At 34.0% G+C, this 17,883-nt stretch overlaps 2 protein-coding genes across 3 annotated transcripts in view; one reads left to right on the top strand and one right to left on the bottom strand.

The window, feature by feature from the left end:
- Positions 1-17,883, top strand: part of LOC144838593 (uncharacterized) — a 76,030-nt gene that overhangs the window by 32,368 nt on the left and 25,779 nt on the right. The gene's annotated exons all lie outside the window — the stretch shown is intronic.
- On the bottom strand, positions 6,701-17,804 carry LOC144838599 (protein AATF-like). Of its 2 annotated transcripts, XM_078694024.1 has the most exons (14): positions 17,695-17,804; positions 17,059-17,247; positions 16,526-16,708; positions 15,996-16,139; positions 15,369-15,506; positions 14,996-15,113; positions 14,554-14,591; positions 14,198-14,427; positions 13,349-13,510; positions 12,490-12,567; positions 11,843-11,904; positions 10,450-10,530; positions 9,807-9,878; positions 6,701-9,269 (listed from the first exon to the last, which is right to left on the bottom strand). In XM_078694024.1, the coding sequence occupies exons 1-14, from the start codon at positions 17,789-17,791 to the stop codon at positions 9,206-9,208; spliced, it is 1,656 nt and encodes a 551-aa protein (XP_078550150.1). In that variant the 5' UTR covers positions 17,792-17,804; the 3' UTR covers positions 6,701-9,205. The 2 variants fall into 2 exon arrangements, with proteins under 2 accessions (XP_078550150.1, XP_078550149.1); XM_078694023.1 differs by having other exon boundaries at positions 14,198-14,591.

The raw sequence follows: 17,883 nt of genomic DNA, 5'->3' as shown, positions 1-17,883 counted from the left end.
AGCCTAATATATTGACAGACCAATTGAACAAGACATGTGGACTCAAGACGCTTGAACATGGCGGTCAACGATATACATTTAGACAACCCCGACGACCAACGGCGGACTGACGGATTTACCAGTGCACTTGGGTAATGACATACTGCCCGACCGACCAACTGACTGAGCCTAAGCCTAGACTAGCAAACTTTTCCATTGTTTTCTTTGCAAATTCAGAGTGCTGAAGTTTGCCAACAAAGTTGGCTATGTGTGAACTAGGCTTCGTTAACTGGCATTTCGTAGTATTTAATATCACTTAAAATATTAATTTTCTTCCATTATTAATAATGTCTTCTGTATACATATAATATAATAAGTCTATAAGCATTTTGGTCTGTAAACACCAGTCACGAATTTACGATTAGAAATGGAGTACTGGTTTACTATTATTTTGGAACGCCCACATATATGTTAGGGTCACCCAGGATAGAAAAAAAAAACAGGTACTGTAGAAAAATTCAAACGCATGTTTAGTTTGCGTTGGCACGCCGCACTCGTCGTACTGTCGTTGTAAGCAATTGAAAACGCGTGTACTTTAGCAAGAATGATGACGCACATTTTTGCGCCATTAGTGGTTGTGTTAACTGTGTGTTATAATATTATATATGTGTAAAGACGAAACTTAACCGTATATTATACTATCGATCAATGAAGTGCTTTTATCGTTTCCGTAATAACTGCAAAATATGGTTGTGTTGCATAGAAATTGTTCATTTAATGACAATTAAGGAGTGATCAATACGTTTTATAATTGTAGCGTTTTAAAAATTCAATGATGGAATAATAAACCGAATCGTGATTTGTGATTGTTTGCAGCGCGTATCGTCTGCAGTCAGCTGCGGGTTACGCATCCAATCAATGGCTTTTGTTAAAAGATTGATGTTTCAATTTTGAATTTTGAACACAATTATAATAGTATATGTAAAATGTGTAAAAATAGATGAATTTTAATCCAGTGAACTATTGGCATACCTTCAGGATTTTATGAATTATATCGTTTAGTGTCTCTTTGATTGGTTGATTGGACTCCACGCATAACGCATAACCAATCACAACAGTTAAGATGATCCGTCGACTGTTATTTGTCAACGTCCTAGAGATGGTTTATTGGGCCTTTTGAGCACAAACTACTAGGTGTGTATCTAAACTTAGGTTTCGATAGAAAAAACAAATGAAATGAGGAGAATCCTATGTGAATGGTGCTAGGTGTGAAGAGGGGTATTATTTGCACTTCCCCATGTTTGTTCATGAAAATGCTTATATATATTTTTTATCATTATTTAATGGGATTTATTTATTACTAACGGAAACCTTTCATTTAATACTGAAACTTTAAAAATGATAAATTTAATATAGCCTATAAGTTATATTATACAATATTATATAATTTCTATTTATTGAAGATGTTGTTATATAAGTATTTTTTGTAAATTTATGATAATATGAGTTATGTGGTGTATTGTAGAAGTTAAATCGAAGAAAACATTCAGAAGTGTTTGTTAAAAATCTGGGAAGATGTTTTTGTGTAAAGCTTAATTCACACTAGTAAGCAATGCCAACAAGAAATTAATTGCGCAACGCAACAATCACGATGGCGTTGCGTCTTAAGCTCTGCCTACACTATCAAACTTTGTGACAACAAAATGTGATGTACCCATATTTGGACATGATGATGTCATATTACTACCATATTTAAGCATATCACTACCATATTTGGGCGCGCTCATCACACTTTTTTTGTCAAACTAGTTTGATAGCGTAGACAGAGCTTAGTGGAATCTTAAAAGCCAAATGAAAATTTGATACTTTGATACAATGTTGTATATGCCTATTGCTATAATTTTAAAATAGTTAAAACACTTATAATTTTTATACTGAATGGTTATCACTATGTGAATATTGTACAATCGCTTTTATTATTTGCTTGTGAAAACACCCACCGTTGTTTATAATGAATGTCTTTCAATCAGATGTTTTTTGAATATTTCTCTTTGTGCGCATGTCTAACAATAATAAGGTGAAACCAATAAGCTGCGTAGTATGGGGCGCCGTAAGCAACAAGCGTTTGTTGAATACAAATGAGAAATCGATGAGAGGACAGGACACATTGAGGAAAAAAATCAATCCAAATCACAAGAAAATGATACTTTTACTACAATACAGGTTCTAATGAAACATTACATTTGAACAGTGCCAAGAGGCATTAAAATTATGCCGAAAGGGCTAAAAACGCCCGAGACCAGCTCCAGCGTTGGAGAGGGCAACTAATGCTTGCTTGGTTCGCACTAAAGCGTGGTTCCCACTAGAACGTAACGCAAGGACGTAAACGCAACGCAAGCGTTTTAACCAATGACAAGCGAAGTTATAGACAGTTAGCAATCACAAGCGAATAAGCAATCGCTTGTGATTGGTCAATTCACTTGCGTTGCGTTACGTCCTTGCGTTGCGTCGCTAGTGGGAACCACGCTTAACGACGCAATCTACGCAACGTAAGAAAATGCCCCTTCAATCATTTCACTGTGTTAAATCAGACCTATAATGTTTGCAGCACTATTGCGTCGTCGGTTCCCACTCGTGATTACGCAATACAACACCTTGCGTCGATACGTCGCTGCGTTGCGTCCTAGTGGGAACCACGCTTTAGGGTTCCTAAACCAGTGGCCTCAGGTATCTGCGTTACGCTACTGTCTCACTTGCGTTCTACGTCGTTGCGGTTGGTTACGTTGCATCTCTATATCAACTTTTAATTAAACCATCATTACATCATTGATCACCAGATTACAAACCAATATGGTGACTATGATTGATATTTCACCTAATCTATTAAGTAGTGTACAGTGTGGAAGTGTCATTCAGCAGTTGGTTGCACATTCACTTAATGTATTTGTTAAATTAGCAGGTGGATTTATGTAACCAACAAACATGGCAACCCTCGAGCAAGTTCACGTTATTGAGGTAGGCTATACAACACGATCAATTGACGTATTATAGAAATATAAATTCGAAATATATCCATTTTTATTTTTAAAAAAACATATAGCTCGGAAAGCACATTTTAGAATTATTATGCGCTAGCATGTGACCGTATATTGCGTTATCATATTAATTTGTCTTCACTCCTGAGGACGATAAAAGCATATTGATCGAAACGTCGACAAAACTGAACAGTTCTTTTCAGAACTAATATACGTGGTGGACCGCAAACTTTATATCAACATATCAATTATATATATTAATTTTTGTCAACATTTTGGCCTACAAATGATACTCTGACTTTGCGATTAGATCAATGTCTTCAATTGATAGATACTACTGGCATAAGAAAGTTGTAGTACCTTTACACACAGCTGGATATGCAATGTCCACGAACATATATTACGCTATCATCTTATTAGTATGGCACCACGATCTCTCTTTTGAAGGCACTGTATCGAGTTTGTTCCGTTAAGAGAGTAGGCCTACAACTTACTAATTACAATACCTTCAATTTGCTGAAACATAGAGTAGTGATAGCTAATATAACATGATCTTGATTGTATTATACCTAAGGCCTGTTAGAGAATTTCATTTAACGAAATTCAATATCTTTCGTGTGTATTTTACAGTTCCCTGCGAGTTTAAACGAATTATTCATTACAACAAAATTACAGCCAGAGGATAATAAAACATTAATTGGTTGATGAGTTCAAGGTAGAACGAGCTATCTATCAAATTAGAAAGTAAATATTCAAAGTAGTGGGGGAGGGATGAGCTGGTGGTCATGTACGTAGGGTGTAGGTTGTGATGAAGGATCATACGATGAGAATGAGGACAAAGATATTATGATGGTGATGATAATCAGGGCATAGATAATCATTTGATGATGATTATGACGATGACGTCGACGAAGACGAAGAGAAGGAAGACAAATATAGTATGATGGTGATGATAAGCATGGCAAAGATAATCACGATGCGATGATGAGTATGATGATGACGTTGACGAAGACGACGAGAAGGAGGACAAAGATAGTATGATGGCGATGATGATCAGGGCAAATATAATCACGTGATGATGATTATGACGATTACGTCGTCGACGAAGACGACGACGAGGAGGACAAAGATAGTATGATTGCGATGATAATCAGGGCAATAATAATCACGATGCGATGATTATGATGATGACGTTGACGAAGACGACGATAGTATGATGGCGATGATAATCAGGGCAAAGATAATCATGTGATGATGATTATGACGATGACGTCGACAAAGACGACGAGAGGGAAGACAAAGCTAGTATGATGGCGATGATAATCAGGGCAAAGATAATCATGATGCGATGAGTATGACGATTACGTCGACGAAGAAGACGACGAGAAGGAAGACAGATATGGTAACATACATGATGACGATGATAAGCATGAAAAAAAAACCTCATTTAAAACATCATGAAGAGAACTTTTAGTATTATAAATAAACACGGTTTTCATATCTCTTTTAGCACGTTTTAAGGGTGGTGACTAAACAGTTTGGTAATTGCCACATTCTTCGTTTAATTCATTGCGCTACTATTACAGAATATTATACCAGTACGTCTCTGAAATAACATTCTTGTCGGAAAAGGAAAATAACTAATGACTAGCGATAGAGAACAACAAGCACCAGCTTAAATGTCTAGACTTTCGTACAATGACTCGTCGTTCATCTATTCTTCTAGAACACGCCAAATAAATTGAACGGGTTGGTATTTAATTGAAATCGAAAACACATCGTTTGTTTTATAATTAGCAATTATGGGATCCGTGTGCGTATAATTTATTGTATATAAATCATGCACAGCCATAAACTAAGGTATACTTTTATTTCTTTATTATCAATTTTATCTAAATTCGGTGATTTGTAGGTTAATTATCAACAAAACAATATGCAGTTATTTTGTAAATAAAATGTTTTACTTAATGAGCTGCTGTTATCTGTCCTATTCATTCCCTAAAGATTACGAGATTAGCATGTATAAAGGCAAATTTACACATACGAGCGCTAACGGTAAGAGGAAAACCATGTAGCTTGTCCCACGTACAGTAGAATCTGTATCTATCCTGAGCGGAAACGAATAAATAACATAGATTCTATATTACCGTTGCCGCTCGTCTGTGTTAATTGGCCTTTAAGATAAATACATCAGAATACAAATTGGCAACATTTAAAATTGTTCCTTTATAAGGACACGACAGGCTATAATGCTTTTCGTTTGTTACTAAACTTGATATAATAAACGAAGATATTCCTTCTGTGGTTTTCGAAATACCCGTATGCGAGAAGTTTATGTATGAAATAAATCAATAGTTACTTAAACTTGTAATTTGATTTCTTGGAATATCTATTCAATAAATGTTAACAAAGTGTTTCCTACGGCCTCGATTACATTCAATGATTATAATTATTCCATTCAATTATTGTAATTATTCCATGGCAATGGATACCGATATTATACAATCATTGCGATGTGCTATTTCAATATCACAAGACCTAAATGTAATTAGTGCAGTGTCTTTTGTTTTGCAATGGATTAGTAAATCATTAACATAAGATGCGGTACTGTCGTAGGCCTACTACCTCGGGGTGTGATTGTTCTGGTGGGGAAAAGATGCCTGGATGGTAGCTGTCCCAGAATGTAGACGTCCGGGTGGTAGAATTTTTCTGGGAGATGGGGAAGTTGTCCCGGGTGTACAGTAGATATCCATGTGGATAGTTTACCGGAGGTAGTTGTCAAGGGTGATAGTTCTATGGGGTAGAGATATTCTAGTGGGTAGATCGATTGTCAGATGATGAAAGGTTATATTTCAACGAGGCGAAGCCGCGTTGATATATAAACTTCCATCATTCACCGAATTTTTGTAAATATATTGTTTTTTATAATATATTAAATATATTTATTAGGATTTTATAGACACACCGTACCGTGTGTTAATTATGTCAACAAACAACCCTAGGCCTAGCTAGGCTAAAGCGCCTAGGCCTGGATATGCTAGAAAGGCAGCGATACCATTCGAAATTCGACAGGAAACTAAAACTGATCTAATTCTGGTTTTTTTCAACGATTCCACATCTTGTAGAGATGTTCCCATAATAAAGTCATACAAACAATCTAAAGCTAACTTAAATGCTTTTTTTGTCTTCATTAGTAGTATATCTCTCTCCAGAAATGTACTTCCGTCGCGATACGAGTATCACACTCGTATCATCGCGGTGGAAGTACAAAATAGGCGGCGCTGTTGGATTTCAAAAGTAATGGTCTTAAAAAAATACTTTCCGTACGCGAAAAGATTTTTTTTTCGTACACAAAAAAAAGTAACATTTAACAATCGTTAAATAGTGCGTACTATTGCACGCCATATGACCCACAATTGTCCAATCAAATGACAGGAATGTATTTAGGTGTTACTGTATATGAACGCACATAATTGCGTTATTATATATATTGATACAGTAAAAATAGTAATATGCAATCAATTGCAATGTGGGCCATTCAGAAACTCAATTCTGCACAATTTCTTATCGGTAGATCCTATTCAAGAGTTCGTAACGTACGATATATAATCCTACATGTATTCATCGTGTTGTAATCTACATAATGCATTGATGTTTCATCTAATAAGCAGTGAATGATGTTCAATGTTTATCCTTCTTTATTCTCAAAGGAAATTTATTCATTAATAAGAATTACATTATTATTTGGTTCAGAGGCAATGTTGTTTAAACAATAATAACAATGCTCTGTCTACACTATCAAACTTTGTAACAAAAAAATGTGATGTACCCATATATGGACACGATAACGTCATATCACTACCATGTTTGGGTACATCACACTTTTTTTGTCAAACTAGTTTGATAGTGTAGACAGAGCTTTTATATAGCGCCTATACAATGTTTCTAAGTGCACACAAAAATGATCCATAAAATGAAGAAAAGCAGAGAAACCATTTACACCGGTCCGTTCTTCAGCACCTTGAAGCTCCCATATGAGAGCTCGTTGGAACAGTATTTACAGGAGCTCGAGTAAAGGCCAATTTACACAGACAAGCGGTAACGGTAAGCCGGAAAACCGTGTTAACTTATTCCCACGTAGAATCTGTATCAATCCTGAGCGGAAACCGCCCGTACGCTTTGTGTTGAGTGTAAATGGTCATAAGGAATAACATAGGTTCTATATTTTTACTACCGTTATCGCTCGTCTGTGTAAATTGGCATTAAAAAAAGAACCAATATGATGTCTTAAAGTAAATATGATGTATCAAAGAACCAGACAATATACAGTGAATGATGCACTAATCGACATCAGATGCGTTTTTGCATTTAGTGCAGCTTCCTTAGCTTGTGCGCACAGTTATTATACTGTGAACAACCAATAACTTTGCATGCTGTACTAAACGCAAATGCAGCTGATGTTGATAAGTATACTACATAATTAGTATACAACCAACTGACATAGAAGGCTATATACACAGAGATGATGAGTTCTCTGTTTATTGCTTTAATAATTTGATGTTAATTGCAATTTTGAAAATTGGTTGCAATTGACTAATGATTCTAACATAAAAATTAGTCGTTATTAAACATAATGTTAACTAGTTCACAATTGAATGCCTTTTAGTATCCTTCTATTGTGTACATATATGCCTCTTTAAATACCTAATGTAAAATTGATCTTCTAACGAATTGCTACTATCCCTGAGGGAATATGGTAATATTGGTTATTGTTAAGAAGTCTGCATACTAATGCAATTTAACCTCATTACAAAGATGATAAGTAACAATATATATATATATATATAAATCCAAAGGTAAATAACTGAACAATGACAATGCTATGGGTATCAGTGGCTGGATCTCAATGGAGATACAAAAAAAGCTAAATCAAAACAATAAAGTAAAACAGCCAGAAAAGTTAGCAGAGCTTTCAGGCAACACTAGCACTTCATCAGTGCAAGTGAGCATACTAAATATACTATATATATAATTATAATTTGACAGTATGATTTATATATATATATATAGTTCTTTATTATTTCATAAGATAAAAAGGTAGAGAGTAGTGCCATACCTAAACAGTAAAGAACCCACTTCATTATTTGAGATGAGTAGGGGGCACCCCGGTGAACTGGTTCACAAAATTACCACCTATCTGATAGGGACAGTGATTAATTTACTATTGGTAATCCTTGGCCACATCCAGTCCTCAATTGGAACCATGGAGCATGCAAAATATAAAATGATTAATCTTATAATTTACTAAAATGTTTTGTATTTGTTTAAGGATACTAAGTTGATCCATACTGTGTAACTAGTTCAAAGGTCGGCTACATGTGGGTTAGGTACTATATGTGGGTGAGGTCTACAATAGGTGGGTGAGGTTTGAGCCAAAATTTATTTATGCTAGTCTTAAGTCGTGTTTCCGCAGCCAATTTTTACTCAATCAGATAATTAATACAAAAATATAGGGTGCATGATCAGACAACAACCAAGTAGCCAATGCAATAACCTGTTCTTCAGGTCAAACATTATTCGATACTTATCTGATTTTAATAAGATAATTATCGGTTAATTTTTCTCTTGAGCAGTATCAGTTAAAACTTGTTTCAACAGGAATTATAGGCTTAATTTTTACGTTTAATTATTGGTTAATTTTTGGCTGCAGAAACACAGCCTTTGGCTACTCCACCAATTTACTTTCGACTAGTATATAACTCTTTTGGTCATCCTTTCATGTTATGTACATATTTTTGTTGTTTGTTATTATTTATCATAATATGAGAAATAAAATGAAAACTTAATCTCCATGTATTATTCTTACTTTTTCTTTACAGTTAGAGGAAAAATTGCAAAATCAGCACTATGGTTACAAGAGTTGTCAAAATAATATAGATTATCTGATTAAAATCCTAGAAAGTAGAAAACCTTTTGCCTGTTAAGGGATGCTAAGATTAAGAATTCTTAATTACAATACTGTAAGTCATTTAGCTTTTATAGTTACTATATAAATATTATTATATAAATGTTCTCTTCAAATACCATAGAGTGCAAAAATACAGTACAACAATCAAAGATTGTTTTGTGTGGAAAGTTGGCTGTACATGATAAAACCTAGAGAGCACACTATTTCTTTAAGTAAGAGTACATCACCTAGTTACATTGTCAGCCTTGCCAAGTTTTTGTCCAAAGAGTGATTTATAGAGTTCTGTTCTGAAAATATATATAATTACAAATAATTAATGTGCTGCAAATCACATTATGCAAAGAATGTCATAAAAAACATAATTACCAGTTTTCTACATACAAAATCAGTGATTGTCTCTTGGTGTGCTGAACATGCTACAGTAGTACACTGTCACATTTCATGCATTATTTTCTCCCATTTTAACTATTGAAGGTACTATTGCATGATCAGTTTGTTGTGACTGATTGAATTCAATTTAATATAGGTGTAACAGTAGGTATGTTATAATAATAATAACTTTATTGACAAACACTTTTGGATCAGTAGCAACAAACTTAATAGTGGTGCAGTCAACTTAAACTACATACAAATTAAAAAAAAAAAAAATTACAATAACAATAATAATAAAATAACAGTGCTATAAACCAAATAATTGTTTTGTAATTGTTGAATGAGGAGATGTTTTGTTGAAAGAGCAGTTAACGTTTCACTTCACTAATGAACTCCTAAACATTCACTATTTGTTTAACCACATTTCAGTATTATGAAATGATAATATTCACCTTGATTCGTGAGACACAGAACAAGTTTCATCTGCGGCCATGAAACTCACTAATTTCTGATGAACATCATATCTGAAAGATATCAATGGATTAGATGTTAAAGTCTAGACTACACTAGATTTGTCACATCGTATAAGAAGGACAAATGACAACGTTCACTAATATATTCTTTTTCAGTTTTGCTTCACAGAAATCAATGACACTGTAAAGGTTGCTTGAACTTATGTCAATTAACTTTAATATCAATGTATACATATAATTGTAAATCATTCTAAGAATTACAGTCTTCTGGTCTCTTGAGAGCAAGACCGAATTTGCAAGAAAGATCAAGGGAACAATATCAGAATTAAGTCTAATTAAATGCGAATTTATTTATTTCTTATCTAAGTATAAAATGTTGAAGTATTTAGTATGGTAAACACAATGTTGTGGAAATCAACAGTATGAATAAAGCTCTGTCTACACTAAAAAAAAAAGTGTGATGTGCCCAAATATGGTAGTGATATGACATCATCGTGTCCAAATATGGGCACATCACATAAAGTTTGATAGTATAGATAGAGCTTTAGAGCGTATACCTATATAAATAAACAACTTCTTTGTTCTTTTTTTTCACATTTCAACATTACGATGGTTGACTTACCGTATCTTTCTACCTTTGCTGGCCTTTGTGTCAACTTTCTTGCGAACTTTGCTACGTAGTTTTTGTACTTCTAACCATTGTCTGAAGAAAACAATTTAAAACATGTATAAAATTTCAGATTTTTAAAAATATTTAAACTGCCTTAAAAAAACAAGTTGAAGCAATATTAATTGTATAGTGGAATTATCTTTTTGAATAGTCTTTAATTTACAACTCAATAAAATTAGGACTTAAGCTCTGTCTACACCATCAAACTTATGTGACAAAAAAAGGGACCCATATATGAACATGTTATATCACTACCATATTATTTGAAGCATATCACTACCATATTTGGGCACATCACACTTTTTTTGTCAAACTAGTGTAGACAGAGCTTTTGTTGTAACAAATGAGAACAGTTAAGACACATAATCGTCCCATTTGTGTGACAATGTTAAGCTATGAAACATTCATAGAAAAAAGAACAACAAACAAGCGTCACTAAACATAGACTTGACTTTAAAACTAATTCCAAGTACATTCAATGTAAAGCCTTTCATCCAGTTTGAGTGATTGCTTTATAATAATTATAGCATAGCAGGAATTGTGTGCGTCAAAGACGGAGAAAAACTAAATTGGATTGAAATTAAGAAAAGTGTAATAAAAAACAGAGGTTTGCAGTCGGGTTTTGTCCAGGTCGCCAGGAGCGATAATACTTGTAAAAAACAGTTTTCACTTAAAATGTTTGATAACCCACATGAATACGAATATCACAATTTCACGGGTAGTGCTGAGGAGGTGCACCTACACAATAATGTGAATCTGTCTGTTTTGTGTTATATTGTAGATATTATTAAAATCATATTTTGTGGTGGTGCACTCGGTTTTTAATAACTTGTTCTGGCATACGTGACAAAACCTTAAAAAATGGTCTGGCAGTCAATGTGTTAAAAAAAACCTAATAATATTGTTACACATGACCACACAAAGATTTTGTATCTTTATCTTAATTTTCATTAAAAAACAATACACCTTATTGAATAATCATTCATTATTCAGCTATGTGTAATTACTGCGACCCTCACTAGAAGCGACTAGGGGCCTCACTAGATAAATTAATAATATTAGATAAAACCTCAAACAATAAGAAATTTATGCTTCAATATTTTGATCTATATTAATTAAAAAAATAATCTTCTCGATGATTTAATAAAGATTAAACATTGTTTAAGCAGACTTGCCTGCAATGTATGGTGTTTTATATTAAGCTCTGTCTACACTTTTGAACTGTATGTGACAAAAAAATGTGATGAACACGATGACGTCATATCACTACCATATTTGGGCACATCACACTTTTGTTGTCAATATAGTTTGATAGTGCAGAAAGAGCTTTAAACAATTGGAATACCTTGTTAGTTGTGTAGGGTCTGTAGAGCCGGCTGTACGTTTTTCAATCAACTCACGAAGAAGCTAGAAAATAAATAAACATTTAGCATATACATTTATTCCTTGATTTCAAACAGCTTTACATACATTGATTGAAAAATCTGGTCTTGTATTTCGTTTGTGCATAATCGTTCAACTAGTCATATATTCGTAATCCCAAGACATTTTAATACGATACAATCTTTAAGGCTTCAAGGCAAAAGAAATTTTCAATATACTAAAGATGATTTGCATATATAAACTTTAAAAATCACAAAGACTAGTACTATAACCATTGGCAATTTGTTATTATTATTGATTAAATATTAAAATAATGAGTTAAGACCTAAGGATATGATTGAATGAAAACCTTTGCTAACAGTGGTGTACCGCAGAGGCCCCTGGTTTAGGAACCCTAAGTGGCCTTCCAATGCTGGAGGCCCGGGGCGTTTTTAGCCCTTTTCGACATATTTTAATGTCTTTTTTTCCCCATAAGCTCCGGGGCTCAGTGAGCACTCATAGCCGTTACGCCACTGTTTGCTAATAGCCATACTTAAATGTGAAATATGTTTGTTTAAACCATTCATGTTACATAATTTCATTTTTGTAAGAGTTGAATGACTGACTTACCTGATGATAGAAATCATCATCATCAAATATCTCAACATCATAATCTTTCAAGTGCTGGTTTTGCTGAACTGGAATATCCTAAAATAATGTAATATTATACAATGTAATAATAATATTATTATTATTGGTGGTGGTCATAGAGATAATATAAGCCAGAGGCTAGAGGGCAGACTACTGTAGGTGTCCGTGAAGGTGGATCTTATGGCCAACAGACTTGTTTGACAACAATTTTAAAAAGATTAATAATAATTGATACTATTTTGTGAAGAACCATATAAAAAAAACAAGACAAAGGTTTATGTATATATATTAACATCACAGGCACAGAATAAATTCTAAACCGCCCAGTGATATACTGAAATTTAATTTGAAACTATAAAAGTAAGGAAATCGGCCCAACCAAGATTCAAACCCGGAACCTTCTGCTTTCTGTCTAACCATTAGACCACTGGGGGCTTTCATGGTATTGTTCAAATTTGATTGGAAAGCGACCCTTTAAACTCTTGGCGAGGTACACCGGAACAGTACTACTAGTCCCTCAATTGTATGCATGCACACCAGAAATTAAATTGATATGTCACGAATCTCAAAAGAGATACTTTTACATATATAAACATCAAAGGCCCAGAATAAATTCTAAACCGCCCGGACAATGGAAATAATGATTTATAGAAACAAATACTTTATAATTTGTATACGAGGATCATTTTAGAATATATGCGCATGTTAATTACGCTCTCTCGGGCGCAGTACAAATTTTCTTTAGGGGAGTTGATTTGCGGCAGTCATCTTTGAAAGTAGCTCTCCACAGATGGATGCATAAACATATATTTTATATCTATGGTGGTGGTATACATACTTCATTGTTTTTCTCTTCCTCCATTTCATTTTCTTCCTCTTCTTTCTTTGCAATCACATTATACATTGTTCTTTTCAATTGTGTTCTTTTCACCAATCGATCTTGATCCACTAAAATCTCATCAATTTGCTTCAACACTGACCGATCAAATGAACTAAATGACTATAAAAAAACAAACATGTTATTCCAATTGTATAAAACATATTTGCATTTCATGTACACTGATAAACTATCTGTCATAAGCAGGAGATTTTGATATTTATTAATGATAGTATGACATGCCAAGATTTATGTATAAGGAATAAAATAAAATAAATAGTACCAAGGTTCATAAAGTTTATATAAATAAAGTTTATCTTAAAGTAGCATTTGATAGTGTTTAGTAATATACCGTAAAACCTCGAAGAGAAGCCCACTGGGCTTCTTTTCAAGATAGTATGGGCTTCTTTTCTGGATAGAATATTTGAATATCAAAAGATCAAGTAGATTTACTACCAGATGACTTGTGATACAGATATAATGTATTTTATTTATTTTAGTTAATGGTATTTTGATCACATTATGTAAAATTGTTCAATAATGTCTATTTTTTAATTGTAAAAAAATCCTATTATTGTATTTCCAATTCACAAAATTTACAACAGTAATTTTGAAAAGCTTTAGTTTGTAAAAAAAATTATTTCGAAAAGAACTCATGGGCTTCCATACTATAGACAGTATATGGGATGGGACAGCCAAACCTGGAATACAGAGAATTGGAAACATCTAAAAAAATTGATATTGATTTAGGGTATTTATAGCAATAAAACATGGTATAAACATGAATGAAATTGTATTTTTATCACATACTTTACTGTTTAATTTCCCAGATGAAACTTTTGTTTTATCGTGCCATTTCTGTAATGTTTGATTTCTGTATTCAGTAAAGTTTTTATGTCTTTTGGCTAAAATGTCTTCATAGTCTTGAAGTCTACGTTTCTTGTTACTTGAAGATGGTGCCGTTTTTGTTGTCTCTGACTCTGCTTCGTCATTATTATGGATATCCATTTTAGAAGGCAACTTTTTTTCATCATCACTTGCAATTTCATCATTACTTGGAATCTCCTCATCACTTGGAATCTCCTCATCACTTGGAATCTCCTCATCACTTGGAATCTCCTCATCACTTGGAATCTCCTCATCACTTGGAATCTCCTCATCACTTGGAATCTCCTCATCACTTGTAATTTCTTCATCTTCATCACTTAAGAAAATAATAATATTTACAATATTTATTTTTCTTCTTCAAAAATATAAATCACATTGAAAATGCTTTGAGGAATTGTTTGTGAGTTTTCTACATAGGCAGTAACAATGTGCTCCATTTACTTGCAGTTATAACAGAACCCCAACTGTTAGTTGTCTACTTTCGTTAGCTAAAGATTCACTTTGTAGATCCATCTACTAGAGGCAAGGGTAGGTTATGTAAGTAAACTGTGCATCACCTTTATGTGACACAAAAAACATGTGCCCATATAATATTATGGACATGATGATGTCATATCCCTACCATATTTAGGAATATCACTATCATATTTGGGCACATAACAATTGTTTTTGTCAAACTAGTTTGATAGTGTAGACAATACTTTAATAGCAAATTCTTACTTTTCTATGGCTTTAGGTTTTCCACCTTGAATCACATGTTTTGTTTCTGGATTTTGTAGCAAAAGTGCCTCCTGAAGGTTGATAAGCATGTCTAACAAACTTGATAGTTCTTGTTTAGCTTGTAAGAAAAGACAAACACAATTAGAGTGGACTCCCAAAGCACACTCAGGAATAGGCCCTATACAAGATAATATAATAAGTACTCTACATTCTACACTGTAAAATGACCCCGCTACTCTTAAAATAGTTCATATGCCTTACACAAGACCAACAGCATAATGTCCTATTCGAAGGGCAACATAAAAAATATACTATCATCATAAATACTATCATGCCAAATGAACTGAAAAAATATTTTGTAAACACAAGATACCTTTGTTTTGTATTTGATTTAATTCTTTGCCTGCAACTGCTTTGATTTGCGGGAAGCTATCATTCTGAGGCATCTGATTGGACATTGAAAGCGCTTTCTGTACCTTGATACGTATTTCCATAAAGTTATCCCATAAGCCTGTTTTTCACAAACATAAAATAAAGTTATATTTCAAGCTATTACAATGATCTTTTCTGTTCTACTTAGCGCAAGTGAATAATCTAGTATTATATACCATATGTTTCTGCTAACCAATTGGCAATGTAGAAAAATAGGAGTCAAGCCTTTAAGTTAGTAAGTGGTAGAGTGGTTAATCCCTAGCCATAAATCTCACTCGCTCCATAGTTCTGGTGGTAGAACAAGACTTCTCGGATAAGGACTATAAACCGTAGGTCTAGTGTACACATTTAGCTCGTGTGCAATTTAAAGAAACTAGTACATCTTTCGAGACAAATAGGGGGTTGCACCAGTGTATTAGTACACACAGCCACTGTCACACTCACCATAACTGGGCCATCTAGCAGACCAGTCTTTGACTGAAGAGGTCACCCAGTATAAAGAAATAAAAATGTTTACTATGAAATGCTGAAATGAAATCAAGCCAGCACTAAAATAAATTATACTAACCCAGCTGTGCTTTAGCTGCATTGCCTTTCTGAATTTCTTCATTTAAATCTTGATTAGAAAATGGCTTCAATATTTCATCCTCCTCTTCTTCCACCCCTAAACTGTTATCCTCTTCTGAACTTTCATCCCCTTCTTCATCTGAATCTATTACATGAAAAACAAGTAATAATAATAATAAAAGTTCATTCTTATATAGCGCATATAAGCAAGCTATCAATGTGCTGCACATTATTACCCGTATGGAAATATACTCCCATAATGCAGCTAGTAATCAGCGCAAAGTTGTTTCTTGATCTAACCGGTACCCATTTTATACATCTGGGTGGAGAGAGGCAACTGTAAGTAAAGTGTCTTGCCTATTAGGGTACAAGCAATGCGGCGGTTGGATTCGGACCACTATCTCACGATCAGTAATCCAATGTCCAACACACTGTGCCACGCGCCCTCACCTAATTAATATTTGAATCTTTGTAATATAATTTATTTAGTCCATTCTACCAGGAATATTATATATTTTTGCTATGCTATACCTTGAGATTCATCATCACTTTTTTCGCGGTCTTCTTCGTCATCCGTCTCCTCTTCCTCATAATTATCAACTTCACTTTCATCCTCACTGCCTTCTGCTATCAATTCTTGTTTAGAATTGATAGATGATATTGTGTTATCTTCCGTAAACTCAATATCAATTGGGTCAAGTAACAATTCAGTATCTGTGGGTAAAAATATATCTTCCAAATTTAATCATTCAAAATTAGCAAAATAGGCTTATTTTTGCTCTGTCCTTCATTATAGAATCACAGTGGCGACGTCAAAATACTATTTGACATCCCTTGTTACTTGACAATGGCCCAAGCGTTCAATTACTTTTTTCTGGTCTACGTTATGTACAGATACAGTATTCATAAAACTTTAAAAAGACATAATTACAATGATCAAGATGACATGTTACCAACTTTTGTTTTACAGTATTCCCCACTCACTTCCTTAATTGAAATTGGCCAAATATACAGCCCACCACCTCTTTAAAAAAAAAACACCAACAATATAACTTTTTTGTTACCATCTAGTGAGTCACCATCTAAGGAGTCATCAGAATCAATCTGCAATTCTTTCCGTGAAACTGTTTTTCCAGAGTATTTCTTGTCGGTTGATTCTAACAGACTTGCATTCCTCCGTCGTAAAGAGCTTGATTGTGCAAGATCTTTGTCATCATCTTCATCATACTGATCATCTAACTGTGCTCTTGAATCTAAAAAAAAAATGAAATTTCTAGCACCCGTACAACATTTAAAAGAAGGCATAGATACAGCGATTCATTGATAACTTTGTTTTAAAAAGTTTTAACAATATATTTTAACTTGTTTCTGGGAAGAAAAGTATATGTATAGGCCTATTAAACTAAATATATAATTGTTTATCATACATGTAATGTATATAAAACTCGGATCATCCTAAAACTCTACCGGGCGTAGTATGGCCTGGCTAGTTAGAGAGGATTAGAATGGAGGCCAACTGGCGCTACTGTAGTTTCGCACCTAACTAGACATAATACTTCACGGCGGTTACTCGGCATGCGGTTACTCACCATCACCGCCGCCGCGCAGCGAGATTCATACCAGCGACTAGCTCCTAGGCTTAGCTATCATTTTAGGCTACTAGTACTGAGCATGGCTTACACATACACCCAGCAACTTACAAGAAAAATCTTCATCTTCAGGATCTTCAAATTGTGGTGTCGGGTTGCTTAAAATAGCGAACTGTTCTGCAATATTAGACTTTTTACTTGTCGACATTTTGTCTTCCCCTCGACGATCGATGATCCATGTGTTTTTCTTCGCGACCCATAGGAATCAATGACCCGGAACGATGATGGCCAATCAGATTA

The sequence above is a fragment of the Antedon bifida genome, chromosome 3, assembly GCF_963402885.1.
Source record: "Antedon bifida chromosome 3, ecAntBifi1.1, whole genome shotgun sequence".
Lineage (NCBI taxonomy): Eukaryota > Metazoa > Echinodermata > Crinoidea > Comatulida > Antedonidae > Antedon > Antedon bifida.
The sequence above is the reverse complement of the archived record's forward strand: the minus strand, read 5'-3'. Positions and strand labels throughout refer to the sequence as shown.

Coding starts and splice junctions, on each gene's coding strand:
- LOC144838599 (XM_078694023.1), bottom strand. CDS start 17,791: ATGTCGACAAGTAAAAAGTCTAATATTGCAGAACAGTTCGCTATTTTA. Junction 16,709..17,058: donor AGATGGTGACTCACTAGATG/GTAACAAAAAAG, acceptor TTTTACCCACAG/ATACTGAATTGTTACTTGAC. Junction 10,531..11,842: donor GACCCTACACAACTAACAAG/GTATTCCAATTG, acceptor TGTTTTCTTCAG/ACAATGGTTAGAAGTACAAA.